At 37.5% G+C, this 20,877-nt stretch overlaps 7 protein-coding genes across 7 annotated transcripts; 5 read left to right on the forward strand and 2 right to left on the reverse strand.

Annotated features, from left to right (window-relative positions):
• Positions 1-4: 4 nt before the first annotated feature.
• AT5G47250 (LRR and NB-ARC domains-containing disease resistance protein) lies at positions 5-3,192 on the reverse strand. Its single transcript, NM_124096.4, has one exon. The coding sequence runs from the start codon at positions 2,881-2,883 to the stop codon at positions 352-354; it is 2,532 nt and encodes an 843-aa protein (NP_199536.1). The 5' UTR covers positions 2,884-3,192; the 3' UTR covers positions 5-351.
• A 525-nt stretch (positions 3,193-3,717) lies between these two features.
• On the forward strand, positions 3,718-6,823 carry AT5G47260 (putative disease resistance protein; the record flags this gene model as incomplete). The annotated part of the gene is made up of 2 exons (NM_124097.2): positions 3,718-6,296; positions 6,556-6,823. The coding sequence occupies 2 exons, from the start codon at positions 3,718-3,720 to the stop codon at positions 6,821-6,823; spliced, it is 2,847 nt and encodes a 948-aa protein (NP_199537.2).
• Positions 6,824-7,463: 640 nt separating this feature from the next.
• Positions 7,464-9,866, forward strand: ADR1-L3 (ADR1-like 3; the record flags this gene model as incomplete). The annotated part of the gene is made up of 5 exons (NM_124099.1): positions 7,464-7,572; positions 7,842-8,212; positions 8,295-8,650; positions 8,744-8,949; positions 9,037-9,866. 5 exons carry the CDS (start codon positions 7,464-7,466, stop codon positions 9,864-9,866), a joined length of 1,872 nt encoding a protein of 623 aa, NP_199539.1.
• A 1,480-nt stretch (positions 9,867-11,346) lies between these two features.
• On the reverse strand, positions 11,347-11,738 carry AT5G47290 (myb family transcription factor; the record flags this gene model as incomplete). The annotated part of the gene is made up of 2 exons (NM_124100.1): positions 11,347-11,371; positions 11,473-11,738. The coding sequence occupies 2 exons, from the start codon at positions 11,736-11,738 to the stop codon at positions 11,347-11,349; spliced, it is 291 nt and encodes a 96-aa protein (NP_199540.1).
• A 693-nt stretch (positions 11,739-12,431) lies between these two features.
• AT5G47300 (F-box and associated interaction domains-containing protein) lies at positions 12,432-13,682 on the forward strand (the record flags this gene model as incomplete). Its single annotated transcript, NM_124101.1, has 1 exon — positions 12,432-13,682. The coding sequence occupies one exon, from the start codon at positions 12,432-12,434 to the stop codon at positions 13,680-13,682; it is 1,251 nt and encodes a 416-aa protein (NP_199541.1).
• Positions 13,683-15,037: 1,355 nt separating this feature from the next.
• On the forward strand, positions 15,038-17,279 carry AT5G47310 (PPPDE putative thiol peptidase family protein). Its single transcript, NM_124102.5, has 5 exons — positions 15,038-15,207; positions 15,569-15,803; positions 16,225-16,512; positions 16,610-16,687; positions 16,782-17,279. The coding sequence occupies exons 2-5, from the start codon at positions 15,632-15,634 to the stop codon at positions 16,979-16,981; spliced, it is 738 nt and encodes a 245-aa protein (NP_199542.1). The 5' UTR covers positions 15,038-15,207; positions 15,569-15,631; the 3' UTR covers positions 16,982-17,279.
• Positions 17,280-17,358: 79 nt separating this feature from the next.
• On the forward strand, positions 17,359-19,592 carry RPS19 (ribosomal protein S19). Its single transcript, NM_124103.4, has 5 exons — positions 17,359-17,546; positions 18,099-18,216; positions 18,334-18,402; positions 18,693-18,799; positions 18,905-19,592. Exons 2-5 carry the CDS (start codon positions 18,108-18,110, stop codon positions 19,256-19,258), a joined length of 639 nt encoding a protein of 212 aa, NP_568681.1. The 5' UTR covers positions 17,359-17,546; positions 18,099-18,107; the 3' UTR covers positions 19,259-19,592.
• Positions 19,593-20,877: the final 1,285 nt, after the last annotated feature.

A 20,877-nucleotide genomic window follows, 5' to 3' on the forward strand; every position in this document is an offset into this window, starting at 1 on the left:
TGGACTGACATATTCAACGCATATAATATAATGTAAACCAAGTTGTAATTTTAATTCATAGAAGAAGACATTATTGCAATGGACTAATTCAACTAAACCAAGCTAGCCAAACATGTCAAGATCCTGTGCAAAATATCTGCTTCTCTCTCAAACCCTGAGCACAATAGATAACATACAATTGTGGTGGAACATGGAAACGTTTTCAGGAATTTGACAAGACAAAACAAATGACAAGTTGTGGAAACATACAAGAAATAAGAACGTACGGGACAAAGTGACAGGAAAAAATAGCTCTTGCCCTCCTCCACTATCCCATTCAAAGCCTTATATATGAGATCATCATCGATTTTCTTATAATGGACGTTGATGAAGATTCGGGCAGTTTTCTATATCGACTTTGTTCAGCTTCAGTTTTGGAAAAGAGACTTGACTCCCATAGATGCTTCCTAGTTCCTTCAAATAATGTAGACGAAGGACTTGTAGCTCTTGAAAAGGATCAACCCCAACACCTTGAGCTTTCTCTTTGTTTATTAATTCTGTCATCTTAGGCGAGGATTCCACGCTTAGAGACTCGAGATTTGCAGCATACATCAGCCATGTCAAATCCTTTAGATGTATGCATGAGTTTATTACCACAGCTGAGAGATCCTTGAACCATGGATTGCTTGGAGTGATTTCACTGGATGATGTGGATGGAGAATACTGGTCTCTTCTCTTACCTTCCCATTCTGTTCCCGACTCTGTGATATCGCAGTTTACCATTTCAAGTTTGTGGAGACTACTCAACGTACCAATGGCTGCAAATGATACTTTAAGTCCTTCTAGATATATACCCTGCGTCATCCCTGCCAATCTTGTGCTTCCTAGAAACTCTTCCAAAACAGAATCGTTATTCACAGTAACGGTCAAAAGTTGTAAACCCTTCAACTGCTCCAAGATCTTGAGCAAGCAGCAATCTAATGCAGCAGCAGAACCATAAAATCTGAGAACCTGCAACTTTTGTAATTCTGAAATCAGACCGACGCTTCGAAGATTGGAAGTGGACTCCAAATTCAAGTGAATCAATTTACTCAAGACTCCTAAACCTTCCGGCAGATGCTTTATACTCGTCCCTGATAAGTTGAGAAGCCGCAAAGAAACCAACGCCGAGATTCCTTTTGGCAACTCGGTGATTTGGAAGTTCCAAGATAGATCCAAAACCACCAGAGTCGACATGACCAGAAAGAATTTACCAACAATATCTACCAACCTGTTATTTTGAAGGAACAAGGTTACAAGATTTGTCTGGTCAGGAAATTCAGGATCGTCTGGTATGTTCTTAATCTCATTGTTGAACAGAGACATCTTTGTCACAGTTGTCCAATCGGTGACATCAGGCAGTTGGCTTAAACCAGCATCTGTTTTCACAACATATCTTTCTCCATCCCTAAATTCAGATACTATCCACAATGCCATATCACGGATCATATCATGCATATACACTTTCTTATTAGACTCTAATAACAAACCTGCCCCAACAAGATTATCGATGATCTCATAGCCTCGATCTTTTGCTCTCTCTCTTCCGTCTTTTTCATCTATGAAACCCTCACCTATCCAATACTCTACCAGCTCATCTTGTTTGATATAATATGCCTTGGGAAATAAAGCACAATACAGAAAACACTTGGCATTTTTTGTTTTCAAATAATCATAGCTCAACTTCAAAACTTGAAATATTCCCTTCTCTGTACCTTTCATCTCACTCCGATAAGACTCCAAAGTATCGAGTGCACGACGCCATTGAATCACAGTAGATTTAGATGCCATAGTCTTTCTTATAACTTCAAGTGCAAGGGGTAAGCCACAACACTTAGCCACAATCTTTTTTGCAATATCAGAAATTTCATTTAACCCGTCGCAATGGACCTTCATATCGAACAAATCCCATGCGTCATTCTCCGACAAACATTGAACTTCTATGTCCTCATTTGCCCTCATAACTGAACAGACATCCTTAGAACGAGTAGTAAACACGACTTTGTATTTTTTACCGAGCACTGGGATGCCTATTGCTGTTAAACTCACATCCTCCCATAAGTCATCTAATAACAGCACGAACCGGGGCTTCATATCTCTTAGTACCCTGCTTATTTCACTAGCTTTCTTCCCTCTTGAGTATGTAGACCAATTATTGTCACAGATGTGTAATCTTTCCCCGATGGCATCTTGAATCTTCCCGACATCTGCATCTTTAGACGATTCAACCCAAATAACAACATCATAATCATCACTGACTTCAACGAACTTGTTGTTAATTAGAGTGAGGAGGGTAGTTTTGCCTACGCCTCCCATACCGAAGATTCCCAACATTCTGTTTTCATCTTTTCTAAGACTTTCCCAAGTCTTTTCAAGCGTCGTATCAAGACCGACTGTTTGTTGGCAAAGTCTCACTTCTACCACAGGAGGAGGAGGTTGCTCAGTCACTTCTTGAAAATCTTTACCGGAGAGACTTTTAACTTCAGTCAACTTCTTGAATACCTTCTCGCCTAGGTTGCAGGTTGAGAACCAGCACCCAGATGTTGACAGACGTCGACGTACAGCTGAAGCATTCTGAGAAGAAGCATCCCGAGCGGACGCAACATCCATTAACTGTTTGGTGTTTTCCTCAATGATTTCGACTTGTGAAAGCCACGTAGCCACTATAGCTAGCCGTTGACCACCCTTAAGCTCACCAGCATTGACTCTGTTTACAACATCTTCTTTTTCTGCTTTAAGCTCATCAAAAGCACTCTTCAACAAGACAAGATTTTCCTTCAACATGCAAATGTTACCCACCTTTACACACAAGTAAGACAAAGCAGACTTATAACATGGCTCAACTACCTGCCAACAGCAATTCATTGTGCTCAAGATTGAGAAAGAGAACTAAGATGAGAGTAGCAAATTTAAAACAGATCTTTGTACAGAACAGGATGTCTGAATCGGGGGAGTAGAAATAGGGAAACAGAACTTTGTGCAGGACGAACTAGAGAGACCAGAGAAAAGGAAGAGACCAGAGAAATGGAGAGATGATGAAAGAAGAAAAATAATGGAGAGAGGAAAAGAACTAGAGAAAAAAGTTATGTGGAATGCCTTTAATATCCCTACCCCACCCGCATGTTGTAGAATTTTTTGTAACAACAATGATGACTAAAAGGTGTACTGTGTCTGTGTGGTAGGTAACGTTATTGGTTCATTGATTTACAAATCCATATATAATTACGCAACATGTGCTAAGATATTGACGTGGTTTGGTGTCAGCTAAGAGACAAATATTGGTTCACTGATTAATAAATTCATATGGGTTTGAACTCATACATAGAATAATATGGTTGTTCTTAAATTTAAAAACATCCACAAAACCAGGTTAGACAAACAAAAATGACTAACAAAGCATAAACGAATACTATATGTCCACCAACCATATGCAAAACGAAAGAAAAAAACAATGAAATCCATGAATAAAGATTTATAAAATGAAAGATCCACAAAAGTATCACCACAAGCCACGTAACTCCCATATGCATTAAAACATATCAAATTTAATTTCAAATAGTAACCAAAAAATTTCATTTTGTAACCAAAAAATCAAATTAAAATTTTAAAAGGGAAGGGCAATATTGTCAACCCACAAAGCCAAAGGGGAAAGTGGCTGAAAAATTCAGTCTCAATTCAGTTGACTCCTAAACACACAAAATGGGAAATAATTTCTCAGTTGAATCTCCATCTTTGGCGCCGTTCCTGTGTGGGAAACGCAAGTATTTATACAACCTGGAGAGAAATCTAGAGGCTTTGCATAAAGTAATGCAAGACCTCAACGCAATGAGAAACGATCTGTTGAAGAGGCTGTCGAAAGAGGAGGAGATAGGTCTACAAGGGCTACAAGAAGTCAAAGAGTGGATTTCAATGGTGGAAGAGATTGAACCTAAAGCCAATCGGCTGCTTGATGAAAGTGTCTCTGAAATTCAGAGACTATCAAGGTACGGCTATTGTTCTCTGATCCCTGCGTCGACCTATCGTTACAGTGAAAAGGTACTTACGACTATGGAAGGAGTTGAAACTCTGAGATCTAAGGGAGTCTTCGAAGCTGTCGTTCACAGAGCTCTTCCGCCTCTTGTGATAAAGATGCCTCCAATTCAACTTACTGTTTCTCAAGCAAAGTTGCTTGATACGGCATGGGCTCGTCTAATGGACATAAATGTTGGGACTTTGGGTATTTATGGTAGGGGTGGAGTAGGCAAAACCACCCTTCTTACTAAACTCAGAAACAAGTTACTTGTAGATGCATTTGGTCTTGTGATCTTTGTTGTTGTGGGGTTTGAAGAGGTCGAGAGCATACAGGATGAAATTGGTAAAAGATTAGGCCTCCAATGGAGAAGAGAAACCAAAGAGCGCAAGGCAGCTGAAATATTGGCAGTCTTAAAGGAGAAGAGATTTGTGTTGTTACTGGATGGCATACAGAGGGAATTGGATCTTGAGGAAATTGGAGTTCCTTTTCCCAGCCGAGATAATGGATGCAAAATTGTATTCACCACTCAATCTCTGGAAGCATGTGACGAAAGCAAGTGGGTTGATGCTAAGGTAGAAATTACATGTTTGAGCCCGGAAGAAGCATGGGATTTGTTTCAAGAGACTGTCGGAGAGAACACGTTGAGAAGTCATCAAGACATACCTAAGCTCGCAAGAGTAGTTGCTAGTACATGCCGTGGTTTGCCCCTTGCTCTTAATCTCATTGGTGAGGCCATGTCAGGAAAAAGGACTGTACGCGAATGGCGTTACACAATTCATGTCTTGGCTTCATCCACAGCCGAATTTCCAGATATGGAAGATGGGACTCTTCCCATTTTAAAGTCTATCTATGATAATATGAGTGATGAGATCATCAGGTTATGCTTCCTTTATTGTGCTCTGTTTCCAGAAAATTTGGATATAGGAAAAGAAGATCTGGTAAACTACTGGATATGCGAGGGAATCCTTGCAAAAGAAGATAGAGAGGAAGCTGAGATCCAGGGATATGAAATTATCTGTGATTTGGTTAGGATGCGATTGTTGATGGAGAGTGGAAATGGAAATTGTGTAAAGATGCATGGTATGGTTCGTGAAATGGCCTTGTGGATAGCATCTGAACACTTTGTTGTGGTAGGCGGTGAGAGAATACATCAGATGCTAAATGTCAATGACTGGCGGATGATTAGAAGAATGTCAGTGACGTCTACTCAAATTCAGAATATATCAGATTCTCCCCAGTGTTCCGAGCTTACAACCCTGGTCTTTCGAAGAAACCGACACTTAAAATGGATCTCAGGTGCTTTCTTTCAGTGGATGACAGGACTTGTAGTCTTGGATCTATCATTTAATAGAGAACTTGCTGAGTTGCCGGAAGAAGTTTCAAGCCTGGTGTTGCTGCGGTTTCTCAACTTATCATGGACATGTATAAAAGGATTGCCCCTTGGTTTAAAAGAGCTTAAGAGTTTGATACACTTGGATTTGGATTACACATCTAATCTTCAAGAAGTTGACGTGATAGCAAGTTTATTGAATTTGCAAGTACTGAGATTATTTCATTCTGTTTCTATGGATCTCAAGTTAATGGAGGATATCCAACTTTTGAAGAGCCTGAAAGAGTTGAGTCTAACAGTGAGAGGATCTTCTGTTTTGCAGCGGTTACTAAGTATCCAGCGATTAGCAAGTTCTATCCGACGTTTACATCTAACTGAAACTACAATAGTCGATGGAGGAATATTATCGTTGAATGCTATATTCAGTCTTTGTGAGCTTGATATTTTGGGATGTAATATCCTGGAGATAACCATTGATTGGAGATGCACCATCCAAAGGGAAATAATTCCTCAATTCCAGAACATACGCACAATGACTATTCATCGGTGCGAATATCTTAGAGACTTGACATGGTTGCTATTAGCCCCGTGTCTTGGTGAGCTAAGTGTATCTGAATGTCCGCAAATGGAAGAAGTAATAAGCAAAGATAAAGCTATGGCCAAGCTGGGTAATACGAGTGAGCAGCCCTTTCAAAATCTAACTAAGCTCGTCTTAGATGGTTTACCTAAACTGGAGAGCATCTACTGGACTCCTCTACCCTTCCCAGTTCTGGAATATTTAGTGATAAGGCGTTGTCCAGAGCTGAGAAGACTTCCATTCAACTCTGAGAGCACTATAGGAAATCAAGTTGAAACGATAATTGAGGAGCAAGTGATAAAAATAGTTGAATGGGAGGATGAAGCTACAAAACAACGTTTCTCCCATTTCAATAACAGGTATCTTCTTCCTTATCCTACATTTTCTTCTCTATTTTTTTCGATAAGGTTTCTTAAATCTATAAAAGCTTGGCCATGAATAACTAGCATCTTCCCACGGGAATGTCACTTACCATCTTCTTAATTTTTTATATATTTCAATGTCACTCTTATTATTCATAGAATCTGGAAAGCTGATTTGATAAGATTTTGCAATGGTGATCCTTATTTTGATTGATCATTGTTTGTTCGAATTATGTAACAAACGAACGGAGTGCAGAGACTTTGTACAGATGGCTGAAGATCCGAAGATGGATGGTTTGACATCGGAGTCACATCCAATTCAAACCATAGACCTGGTCGGGACTACAGGAAGTGGAGAAACTGCCACTGCAAACAACATCCAAGGAAAGAAGGTGGTCCAATCGGGAACACACGCAACTGTTGTTACCATGGAATGCCAGACATATAAAGTTTTCACACCAGATTGCCCCATCAACAATATGATTGACACTCCTGGTACGAATTTCCTTTTATGTTATACCTAACTAAATTATCATGCGTGGGAAGAAAAAATACAAATTTTCTAATAAGTAAGGTTTGTACTTTACGTATACAATTAGAATAGGATCCACGTAAAATGTGTATTTCTAATTTTCTATATAGTTTAAAATTAAAAAGTGACAAAACTAATAATGCTGAACCAAATATTATAATGTATATAACTATCAATACTATTTTCAATTATATAATTGATATGATTTTGTGTCACTACCATACGCATATGACATATATATTTATTATTTATATGAACACAAACTCTCATTCATTAAACTAGTGACTAAAGTTTACTTTGCTCACAAAAGAGTTGATTTAAACGTTTTCACAAACACCATCCGGACGTAAAATGTGTAATGGAACATACATAGAGACCAAATAATTATAAATTTATAATAGATAATGCTTCTATGTATATGTATGTTTGTATGTAAGATTACGTCATCTCAGGTGAACTATTGTTGAGTTTTTGATATTGAACACTGGTTAAAAGTCATTGAGACTGTGTCTCTGATGCTAGAAAGTCCTTCATTTGATGCTAAAAAGACTTTGGGATCCGAGTTTTGTTTCTGACTGTGTCATATTTTCTGACTTTGGGAACTGGATTTAGGCAAGAGGAAGGTGAAGGAGATGCTTTTTAATTTGAACGATGAGGCAAGAATTATTGGGATCTCAGGGATGATCGGTTCAGGGAAAACCATTCTTGCCAAGGAGCTTGCGCGGGACGAGGAGGTCCGAGGTAATCAGTTTTGCCCTTTGTTATGTCTGAAACTATCCATTGTTAATATGCTTGGGCCATCTTTGAAGTCTTTTGAGCAGTTTATGTTGTTGCTCAGTGGCATGTTTACTGGTTTATTTGGATGATCATGCATTTATCTCTGTATGTTCCATTGTGTCATGTTCATCTCCGGTGAACTGTTGATGAGTCGTATAGTTGAGTTCTTGATATTAGAATCTGTTAAGAGTCGGAGAGACTGTTCCTTTGATGCTAAAAAAGCTTTAATACAGGCCATTTTGCGAACCGAGTTTTGTTTCTGACTGTGTCACAATCTCCCAATCTTGAGGAGCTGAGATCCCTTATACGGGATTTTCTTACTGGTCATGAGGCTGGCTTTGGTACCGCTCTTCCGGAATCCGTTGGTCATACACGGAAGCTAGTGATCCTTGATGATGTTAGGACAAGGGAATCTCTAGACCAGCTGATGTTCAATATTCCTGGAACCACAACGCTTGTGGTCTCACAGTCTAAACTCGTAGATCCTAGAACCACCTATGATGTAGAGTTATTAAATGAACATGACGCAACATCTCTGTTCTGTCTCTCTGCTTTCAACCAGAAATCAGTTCCTTCAGGGTTCAGCAAAAGTTTGGTCAAGCAGGTAATGGGTCTGCTACAAGTGTTACATGCATAGTAGTAATATTCTTTGTACTTTCAGTACTCATCTTGACTCTATTTGTTAGGTTGTTGGGGAGTCTAAAGGTCTACCTTTGTCTCTGAAAGTCCTTGGCGCTTCATTAAACGATCGACCTGAAACATATTGGGCAATTGCAGTGGAGAGGTTATCAAGAGGTGAACCTGTTGATGAAACTCATGAGAGTAAAGTGTTTGCTCAAATCGAAGCAACTCTAGAAAATCTCGATCCAAAAACCAAAGAGTGTTTCTTGGATATGGGTGCTTTCCCTGAAGGCAAGAAAATCCCTGTTGATGTTCTCATCAACATGTTGGTCAAGATACATGATCTTGAGGACGCAGCCGCCTTTGATGTTCTTGTTGATCTAGCAAATAGGAATCTTCTTACTCTCGTGAAAGATCCAACGTACGGTTATAGAACTCTTTATGTTCTCATCTCTTGTAGCCACTTTTATAATTTTAACCATTCTTAACTAATTTACCGTGGATAATGTTGCAGGTTTGTCGCTATGGGCACTAGCTACTATGATATATTCGTGACGCAGCACGATGTTTTAAGAGATGTAGCACTTCATCTTACCAATCGTGGAAAAGTAAGTAGAAGAGACCGCTTATTGATGCCAAAAAGAGAGACCATGCTTCCCAGCGAATGGGAGAGGAGCAATGATGAGCCATACAATGCACGAGTGGTTTCCATTCACACAGGCAAGAATTTGTTATGCAACGATCTTCTAATGAATTAATTCGGTTCGTCACTAGAATCATAAGGTATTAATATGGATTTCTTTACAGGAGAAATGACTGAGATGGACTGGTTTGACATGGATTTCCCCAAGGCAGAAGTTCTGATAGTAAACTTCTCTTCAGACAACTATGTATTGCCTCCTTTCATTGCTAAGATGGGAATGCTTAGGGTGTTCGTGATTATAAACAACGGTACCTCTCCAGCGCATCTACATGACTTCCCCATCCCTACCAGTTTGACCAATCTAAGGAGTCTCTGGCTTGAGAGGGTTCATGTCCCTGAACTCTCTAGCAGTATGATACCCTTGAAAAACCTCCACAAGCTATATCTGATTATTTGCAAGATCAATAACAGTTTTGATCAGACAGCCATAGACATTGCCCAAATCTTCCCAAAATTGACTGATATCACAATAGATTATTGCGATGATCTTGCGGAACTACCTTCGACCATCTGTGGAATAACCTCTCTCAACTCCATCAGCATAACAAATTGTCCCAACATCAAGGAGTTACCGAAGAATATAAGTAAGCTACAAGCCCTTCAACTTTTGAGGCTATACGCTTGCCCAGAGCTAAAATCTCTGCCTGTGGAAATCTGTGAATTGCCAAGACTAGTGTATGTCGACATCTCTCACTGTCTCAGCCTAAGTTCTCTTCCGGAAAAGATAGGAAATGTAAGGACACTTGAGAAAATCGACATGAGAGAATGTAGCTTATCGAGCATACCAAGTTCCGCAGTTTCATTGACTTCCCTATGCTATGTAACATGCTATAGAGAGGCTTTGTGGATGTGGAAAGAGGTTGAGAAGGCAGTTCCCGGACTTCGTATTGAAGCTACTGAAAAATGGTTCAACATGACTTGGCCCGACGAGTAGTAGGTTCTTAATTCTCCCTCCGAGCTTTTGAAAATGCATGTTGTATTATTATTTATTAACTCGATTAGGACCCCTGTATGATATACGATTTTATTAATACATGTTTTGCTCTTATAACGTCAATATATAAATTATATGTTGATTTTAAGTATTAAAAGTTTCTATTTGGAATCTCAAAGATATGTTTTTAAAGATTCACTTATAAGTAATAACAAACAAACAAAAACTATTTAGCTTAATGGTAAAAAGCATGAGTCTATATAGAGAAGGGTTCATAATTTAAAATTAGTTTGAATGTTGTTTGTTATTAAGTGAGATACATTTTAAAATAATTTAGTGAGATAAATATATCGTTAATATTATGCATGTGCTGATTATTATATGACCAATTATATGACCCATCAATAGTTGTCAACATTTTCTTGGTGGATCGACGAGGACGAACCCAATGATTTAGAAACAGGGATGATATATAACAAGTAAGTATAGTCGCAAGTGTCCCTGATCTATAGTCATACAAGGTAAGGCCCACTGCTGAAAAGAGAAGTGGCGGTCGGATTTAAAACAATACAAGTGAAGTAGTGTATCGAGCCCTTTGTAACATGAGATTGTATAGATCCCAGTAAGAGATGGTAGATTTTTAATCTGAGATAAGAAACTATCTCTATTTGGAAATCAGAGAATACTTTAGCAGGGGAGAGGGATGGGAGCTACCTCGAGGGCATCAAGTTCTTCAAAACTGGAGAATCATCTTTGATTTGGATATCAGAAAGAGAAGATATATCTATGGTTATAGTGGCTGAGACAAACGATTCTCTCTCCCAAGGATCATTGGGACTGCCTTGGCCATCTGGACTGCAAGGTATAAACAGGAAGAAATAAAAACAACAAAAATATCAAGGATATAGCACTACCAATATGATAAATGCATTGACAAAATCAGTCTTTTAAGTACAAAAATACTTTTGGTGAAGGGAAAACTAATAAAGGAAACTTGTGCTATTGAAGCGGACAAACAGCTACCCACACACCATTGTGGGGGAATTTTGAGAAACAGATTTGAGACTTTTTATTGTTGATAGTAACATATACATAATGCTCTAGCTTCTTCTTTCTATGCGACGAATCAACAATATTGTCCATGCTATCAACAATACAAATAATAGCTAAAACCCCAAAAATCATAAAACTAAGCAACAAGCTAATCTTCTTCAGTTTCAGAGCAAGAATCAAAATGTACAGTATTTAAAAGAGCTAGACAGACTTTAACGTAGAAGAAAAGAATCAATCTCCAGAGCCTTCCTTAGTCATCTCTGCTTCCTTTTTTTGCATCTTCACGTAATGTTGGTTATGCGATTTAACTTGTTATGGATTCCTAGTCTTTACAAATTCTCTAGATATGACCTCCCAAGCTCCTGGCCCTTTCGACTTTAGTCCTTCAAGAAAGAGTCTGAAAACGTACACCAAAGTAAATGGATAATCAGATGAGAGATTCATCATATGATCTATATTTACCAAATTAGCAACTTTAAACAATTAATGCCTAAGCAAAGCCAAGACCTCCATCTAACATTCATCATCTTAAATTAGCAAGAAGACAACTTACTCGTGTTCTTGGGCTGACCAACGAGTTCCCTTCTTCGCCACTATCGGCGTCGCTGAACGTGGTGAGTACTCGGGCACAACATCTCTGCCGGATTCGATAACAGCAATATCTTGGAGCAGCTTATCGTAGTGGTATTTGATCTCATCCACCGACGTTCTCATTTGTGCAGCGATAATCTCCAGCTTTGCCGGCGAATCCGGGACTTGCACGAGTGCAACCTCGAAAGCTTTGTTCTCCTCCCAAGTCCACTTCATCGTACCAGCCATTGTAGCCAAGAAAAGAAAGAAAAAGAATTGAGAGAGAGAGAGAGAAAGATCGAGCGAGTGTAACGACGTGGAGTTGAATCTGTTACGTAACAAGAATCTTTGCGATTTATATCTTTATACAGCAACAACACATTAAACCAAGAAATGAACCAAGATTACATCTTAATTAATTCATAAACCGGACATTCCAGAGCCCTTAACCGGAATTATATTAGTATATCACTATATACATGTTAATAATAGCCTTGATAAAATAATAGCAAAACAGATTAGCCTTTTAGTTTTTGACGTCATGCATGCACTTGTGGGTCTGTGAAAATCTCGCGTTTTCTCGTGGAAAAGTGGATCGCTTACAAAACCTCAAGATATCTTTTTTTTTTTTTCAACTTGAACCTCAAGGTATCTAAGCCTTTAAACAAACTCTCTTCTACGTTTTATAATCAACAGAAAAATGTTAAAATATAAAACTTCAAATACAAATTAACAATTATCAAACTAGCCAAATGTTATATTTCAAACATCATTGTTCATTGACTTTTTACATGTTTTCAAATATTTACTTTAATACAAAATAAACAAAATACTAGTGGCGTATAAAATATCATAAAACACGAGCAAATATCGGAGGATACTAGAAAACATATAAAGTTGAAAATAAACTAACTCCGTGTATAAAGAGGAAGAAGTTATCTTATGACTAGAAAATATATATATATATATATATATATAATATTAAAAGTGAGAGCACGGGTCGGAGCAAACAATAAAACCCTAATTAACAATCAAAGCCACCTGATAGAGATGAGAAACACATTGATGTTGTCGGACCTTCCAGGAGATTTGTTAGAGGAGATACTTTGTCGCGTTCCTGCCACATCTCTGAAGCAGTTACGATCTACTTGCAAACAATGGAACAATTTATTCAACAATGGGAGATTCACAAGAAAACACTTGGATAAAGCCCCAAAGGATTTTCAGAATCTCATGTTGAGCGACTCTAGGGTATTTTCGATGAGTGTCAGTTTCCATGGAATTCCATCTGTAGAGGCCACATGTGAACTTAGCCTAATCGACTCTTTTTCTAGTTTTGAAGATAAATTCGAGATTTCTCAAGTCTTTCACTGTGACGGCTTATTGTTATGCACCGACGCAGACAACACTAGAATCGTGGTTTGGAACCCGTGTACTGGTAAAACTAGGTGGATTGAACCCAATAATCGTTGCTACTACTATGCTTTTGGATCCTACTTGGACAAATCCTACGGTAATAGCTACAAAATATTGAGCTATAGTGGTTATGGCTACGAGAACCAAGAACTCGCAATCTATGAGATTAACTCTCAATCATGGAGGTTTCTTGATGTCACTCGTGACTGCATCCTCGAAAGATATACTGATTACGGTGTGTCTTTGAAGGGACATACTTACTGGTTTGCGTCAGATGAGAAAGAGAAAAATCTCAGCGTATTTCTAGTCAGTTTTGATTATACAACTGAAAGATTTAGACGTCTACGTCTCCCGTATCAGTGCCCTGATTATAACACTGCGTCTTTATCCGTTGTTAGAGAAGAGAAACTTGCGGTGTTGTTACAACGCGAAAATACATCAAGGACAGAGATATGGGTGACAAGTAGGATTGGTGAGACCAAAGTGGTGTCGTGGAGCATGGTCTTAGCAGTGGATTTCCCGTCCGAACTATTCATTTTGTCTGGCATAAGTTTCTTGGTCGATGCGGAGAAAAAATTCGTCGTATGTTGTGATAATTACTTCGGAGAGGATGAATACGATACCAAAAACTTGGTTCACATTGTTGGAGAGAACAACAAAGTGAGAGAAGTTAATTTCGGAGTATCCGAATCATCTTGGCCATTTTTGTTTAATTATGTTCCAAGTTTGATTCAAATCTGGGAAGGTGTAGGAGGCAAAAGAAAGAGAGTCGAATAAGTAAGCTTCACGCAAACCTGTTTTTTTTTTTTCCTTCTCACCGTTATCTTTGGTCATATCTAGTTATGTTTTGACTAACAAATGTTTCATACATACTTGTTGCATTACTTTAAGACAGTTTTTTTTTTTTTAATAGTTTCGTGATCAAAAAAGATCTGCATTAATGCCGCCTCCAGCAACATGGGGGTTTCATTCTTCTTTTCTTAACACATACAAAGACAGAAAAAGCAATTAACCTAATGAAGAGACCAAACAAACATAATGAAGAGCTACGTGTACGTTCCAAGTCTAGTTCCCCTTCCAGGATAAGATGGTTGTTTCGTGTTTCTAAGCTTAATTGGTATGTGATTGTTCATCTTCTGCCATCATATATGATAGTGCATATGTATTGAAATTGACTTTGGTTTTTGTGATACAACCTGGACACGTTTTAGGTCTTTGTCCACAGTTGTATCAGTTTCGGTCATGTTTGTGGTATCAACAAAACTAAGATACACACATTCCAAGTATACATGACAAATTTCACTCTATGCTACAAATAACCAAGGTTTGTACTAAAATCCAAATACAAAGAATTTGGATGAACCTTACAGAAGCTATATGGAACATTCTAACTTGATATACTTAATTTGAATAAACAAAAAAAGAAGTCATTATTTAGTTATTGAATACTTTTTTTCCCTTGACCTTACAGATTACTGATTACCATATACATACATATATGTGAATTTTTGAAGAAGACAACATTGCATTTGTAACATACATTGCAAATGAGTAACAATGACCAACAACATTAACAGATTGTTTACCAAGACTTACAGTAAATGTACAATGTTCAGTTTGTATAGATAGGGTCCTTATATATGCTGAGTCAAAGATGTCAATCCTAAAGGAAAGGAAGACGAGTAACGGCATTCCCCCACAAACGCTATCATCTGCTTATTTCTTTTCGGATGAAGGTGGCAACATTTTCTTGGTGGATCGACGAGAAAGTATCTGAAGCCGCACTTTAAGGTGAGTGCCGAGATTCTACCGCGAGTTGATAACTCTATACTAGCTCTAACTCTACACATAAACATAACACACAAACTTATACAAAGATAAACGTAACACACAAATATCTGAACAGAGATTCAATTGTCATACACATAAGCAAAAACAGCAAGAATTGTGAACCAGAGTGATCCACATGTGTATTTCACATATCTGAGTCGATCTCTAATACCCTCTCGTGGTGTACCATATATTTGGATTAAACTAAATGATAGCATATTTTTGTAAATTATCTTAAAAATAAAAATTTAATTACTTTTTTTTAGTAAAAATATAAGTCTATGTACCGTGATTAATATATCTAGTTAATTAACAAAGTTGATAACTATTCCGTTATTATTACACTTTGCAATGTCGATCACATCAATAAACGCATTGTCCCTTTCCCTTTTCGTATCCGCCGGAAAAAAATAACGTCTTTTTTTTTTTCTTCCAATCTCTCTGTCTCTCTCCCCAATTCCCAGATTCTCATGTAAGCTCTCTCCAAGGATTTGATTTCTGTATAATGTTTGCGAATTGAGACTAAGAGCCCTCTCGATTTCGATTTTTGTTCGTCTGGATCCTTTGCGTTAGGTTTTTTCTTCTCGTATAATTAGGGCTTCCGATTTGTTTACCCTTAGTTCATTTTCTCTAAATTTTGGTTTTTGATTGATGGGTTTTCTTGATTTAGCAATTTTTAAGATTTACTTGAAAGATTCCGTAATTTTGTTCTGATTCGGATTCTTTGATCTGTGCTCACTAGCTCTCTACCAAAGCAGCTTCCTTTTCTGATCCCTAGTGTTCAATTATGTGAACAGATTGTTTACTTTAGCTTCTCTTCCTTTTCATTCTAGTTTTGCAGAGATTTTAGGAGGAACATGATTGTTTGAATTGGGAGAGACATTGGTTCGTGTAAAATGCGGGTGCTTGGTTTGAGCTCAAGCTTATGCTCTGGTGAGGATAAGGAAGAAGAAGAGATTAATGGAGAAGGCTCTCTCACGCCTGTTTATCTCAACGTCTATGATCTAACTCCTGTCAACAATTATCTCTATTGGTTCGGCCTTGGCATATTTCACTCTGGCATTGAGGGTAATTGTGGCTTCTTCTCTATTACTTACTTGACCTAACTAAATTTTTCTTTGTCATTGCTTTCTATTTGCTTTCATCCATATCTGGTTTATCATGTTATCAAAGTACTTCTAGCCTTGAATAGGAACAATGATATTCCTCAATTGTTCTCCACAAGTTGTGATTTATTATTCATTAGGTGAAAATGGTGTTTATTATATTAGCTATGGAATACATTATTAGAAGGAAAAAGTGGAACAAGTTTTGAGGAATCTAGAATGGAATGCTTTTTCAAATCCTGCCTTATTGTCTGAAGCATTCTCTTTCAATAATTAGAACTTGCCTGATGAGTTATATAACTGTACTTCTGCTGAAACTGTTATTGTTGCTAAATGTTCATCTAATGTGGAGTTTTTTTTCACTTTGCCATGTGTACTACTAGCTCATGGTTTCGAATATGGATATGGAGCTCATGAGTATTCGAGCAGTGGGGTATTTGAGGTTGAACCTAGGAGCTGTCCAGGTTTCATCTTTAGGCGCTCAGTTTTGTTGGGAACCACCAGCATGTCTCGCTCTGATTTCCGCTCCTTCATGGAGAAGCTTTCGAGAAAGTATCATGGGGACACATACCATTTGATTGCCAAAAACTGTAACCATTTCACTGAAGAAGTATGCTTGCAGGTAACAGGAAAGCCTATTCCTGGATGGATTAATAGGATGGCTCGAGTTGGTAAGATAACTTTCTTATTCCAGCTTATTATTTCTTTACTGGTTCTTGTTGTTTGGCATATCTTTTTACATGGTTGCTTGTTCTTGAATTTTTTCAGGTTCGTTCTGTAACTGTATCCTTCCAGAAAGCATACAGCTCTCATCGGTTAATCATCCTGAAGCCCTCGAGTTCTCTGGTAAGTTAATCATGTTCGCTCTTCTTCACCTAAAAAAAACTGCAATAGGCATTTGGATTTCGGATAAACCAGTTGTGTTTCATCTCCATTGTAGATGATAACGATGGATCAGAAGAATCAGTTGCATCTTCTGTGTCATACGAAACAGATGGAGAAGGATCGGATCATCATCTCATAACAGCACCAAACAGCGATATTGCGTATCTACAGGACAGACCAGTGAGACTTGCCCGTGAGCTCCTCCAAGAACCAACCGATGATACATCTCCGCAGTACTTGTTGAAGCGGTCCTGATCATCACAAGCATCAACAACTTGTGTTGTCTGTAAACAGTGAGGCAATGGGTCCATATATTGAGTATTCTTTGGATCTATAAGTGTAAAAAAAGATTTAAGATTTAAATCAGAACCCATCTGAGATGTTGGATTGTAGTGTAAGATTTAGAGACAAATGGTGTGACAAAAATTGTGCCTTCTTCTTCTCCCAATGTGAGTTCACATTTCAGTGTCATAATTCGTAAGATTTGCGAGACTAATAATTAGTTTTGATTTTTCTATTCAATTTACAGACAGTTAATGGTTATGGATTTTCAGACATTCTTTGTTCTTCGGTTCACTCTTCGCAGCTATATTTTATTGGAGGCGGTAACATAACTTATTGGGCTAGCCTGGGAAAATAATTATACATTGGGCCCATTATTTTAAATAACCTTCATCGGCCCAGTTTGTGTGTAAACAGTTATGATCAGATCCAGACCGTCCAAAAATAGGGAGGGGTGACTCTCGAACACGATGCTCTGAAGACTGAAAAAGGCGTAAACTTTTTTCACCTGGCTAGGGTTCTTGGTCGTCGTTAACTGGTACGTTTCAATGGTCTCTCTGTACTATCATTTCTGCGAAATGGGTCTTCTCTTTGGAGGCTAATCGACGTTGTGCTTAATCTAATTGCTCTTTTAGGTTGTTTAGAGGAATATATCACAGGTTTTCAATTAGATTGATCTGCTTAGTTTTGTAATCAGTGTAGGTTACCAGTGAATCATGAACTTCCGTTAGGGTTATAAGCTCTCTGTTTCTTTTCCTGACTTATCAATGTCACTAATTTAGATTTGATGCGTAGTTTAGCTTTTGAAGATCAGGGAACTGAATATATCTGGTTTAAGGAAGCTTTGAATTTTCTGCTTGCCATGGACATTCGACTTATCAGTATTTTTGTACATTTTGGTTAATGTTTATCGAATTGGTTTGATCAGTCTGTGGATTTTAACTTTACAAGTTAAGATGCTATTCTTTTAGGTCTAGTTGATAGGTCATGGATTTGTTGTTATATGGAGTCTAGACATTTTGCCACTGCTTTAGTGTTCTTAGCTTCTAAGGGTTTCGTTGATATATTGTACTGGGTTTATCGTTTCCAGGCATCTAGTATGGCTTTCTGCACTAAACTTGGCGGTCACTGGAAACAAGGGGTAAATGTTCCAGTGTCATCAATGCTCGGTTCTCTTCGCTACATGTCCACAAAACTTTATATTGGTGGTAAGTATAACTTCCTATCAGATTGTTTCATTTTCTTACTCTTCGCAGCTGTGGATGTTTTCTTTCTCTTGTATAGCAGTTTAAATGTTTTGGTCACTTTTATAATTTTGGTCCCAGGCCTGTCCCCTGGAACTGACGAGCACTCCTTGAAGGACGCTTTCTCTAGCTTCAATGGAGTGACAGAGGGTATGCCCTGGATCTTACTATCTTTCTTTTCACTGTTCTACAATAGAACGTGGTTTTGTTTGTGCTAGTTAATGTATAAACCATTCAAGGATGTGTGGTTGGATTGAAGCCGTCCTATTCATCATTATACCATGAATGATTGATGGTGATGACCATTTTTAGTATGGTATTTGTGTTTTGCTTTGGTTTGCCTCGGGACTTAACTCTCTTGTTGAGTACAGTTAATATATTCAGTCATTTCATTACTTGCGTATTTAACCAGAACCTTGCCGTATCTTTTTTCTGTGCAGCAAGAGTCATGACAAACAAAGTGACCGGGAGGTCTAGAGGTTATGGATTTGTTAACTTCATAAGCGAGGATTCTGCCAACTCTGCTATTTCAGCAATGAATGGACAGGTTAGAAATCTAAAGAATCATTGATCTATCTATTTACCTATCATGTCAATTGCTGTGTTGTATGGTTAATCTTCCCCTTTTGTTGGTTTTGGGATGGTGAAATAGGAGCTGAATGGGTTTAACATAAGTGTGAACGTTGCAAAAGATTGGCCAAGTTTGCCATTGTCTTTGGATGAGAGTATAGAAGAAGCTGAGAAGAAAGAAAATAAGATGATGAGCCGATCTGTATGGAAAGATCCATTCGTTGATGCGTTCCTGATGAAGAAGAAGAATGCAGCTCTGAACAGGAAAATATGGTCAAGGAGATCGACGATTCTTCCCGAGTATGTTGATTCGGCGGTGAGAATCTACAACGGCAAAACTCATGTGCGTTGTAAGATCACAGAGGGGAAAGTTGGGCATAAATTCGGAGAGTTTGCGTTTACAAGAAAAGTGAAGAAGCATGCTAAAGCAAAGTAGCATCTTTGAGAATGAATTGGTCAGCTGCTTGAAAGGATTGTGTTGAAAAGCCAAAAACGAATCAAATCAATAAATTCTCAATAGGTAAAACTCATTAGCTCACATGATCATGTAGACGAATATTGAGCTTTAGAAAGTCTTTAGTTTTCTTGTCGATTTCGTATTTTTGGACCACAAAAGTGCCAATGTTATTTTGGAATTCGATTAACAAATATCAATTGTGGAGCTTCAATAACCAAACGAACGATGCACCTCCATAGTGCTTGTTCAAGAACTTGTATTGTTTATATACAGAAGCAAGCCAATGGGGCCATGTTGAGTATTCTATTCGATCTAAAGATGTAAAAGAAGATTGAAAATGAAATGAGAATCCAGTTTAAGGTGTTGTTGGATGGTACTAGTGATATTAGAGGCAAATGGTGTGAACTTGTTGACAAAATTGTGTCTTCTTCTCTCTTTGAGTTCACATTTCAGTGTCATAATTCGTAAGATTTGCGAGACTAATAATTAGTACAAGAATTTATTAATCAATATTCGTCGTTACTGGTTATGGATTTGATATGTTTACTCAGAAACTGTCGTCTAGGCTTGAAGGGATTTATTATTCAGTTCACATTTTCATGCAATGGAGCCCTCACAAGACCTGTAATAAGACGAGTTCTATTTGTAAGTTTTTTATGATTTATAAAAAGCTCAGAAATTCATTTATAGTCTATAGCTTTTATGGTTTACATCTTGAGCTGAAAAATTAAAACTTTTGCTTGTAGATATTATAACTTACATAAGCTATGAATTATATATATAAATTTGTATTTCGGAGCTAAAAATGTTATAATTTTATTCATAGATTTCATACTTCTATGTTGCTTACCTAAAATGTTAATTCAACCATATATTTTGAGTGTTAAGGGGGTGTAAAAGCATATGGAATTATTTGTGTTAAAATGACAAATCCTCTGTTATTCAATCATCAATATTAAAAAGTTTTATAAAAATCCATTGTTATTGAAATAATGATTCCAAAAAAGTACCATCAAATCCAGTATTATGGAAATATTATAACCACTGGATTTTTGAATGACTTTAAGGTGGTTTATAAGATTTTAACATGTTTTGTTTTTTGGAATTTGGAAGAACTTTAGAACAAATCATAACATTTAATCTAAAATCACCCAAAAATTCATCTAAAAACTCATTAAAATTCGAATCATTCAAACTATATGGTTGGATAACATAGAATTTGTCATTTCAACACCAATCATTTCAATGTGATTTATTGATTATATTTTTTATCATAGAGAGAGCAAAAATCTCTGTCAATGGCAAGTAGGTACCAAGTAGTGGCATGAGAGAGTGATGTCTGGATTTATTGATTTCTTTGGTAGCTTATACTTCCATATGTTTCCTTATTTAATTTTTCATTCCAAATATGGGACAAAGTTATAACAAATAGTATTCGATATCAAACGTCAAAACATGTACTCCCAAATATATTTTATTGGAATATAGTTTTGGAGATATTTTTACCTGGGGGGAGATGGAACCAAAATAAGATCTAGAAATGTGATTGGCTAACGAAAGAAGCACAATAAGTTAACAAGTGACAGTGACAATTTATC

Source organism: Arabidopsis thaliana, chromosome 5 (genome assembly GCF_000001735.4).
Source record: "Arabidopsis thaliana chromosome 5, partial sequence".
NCBI lineage: Eukaryota > Viridiplantae > Streptophyta > Magnoliopsida > Brassicales > Brassicaceae > Arabidopsis > Arabidopsis thaliana.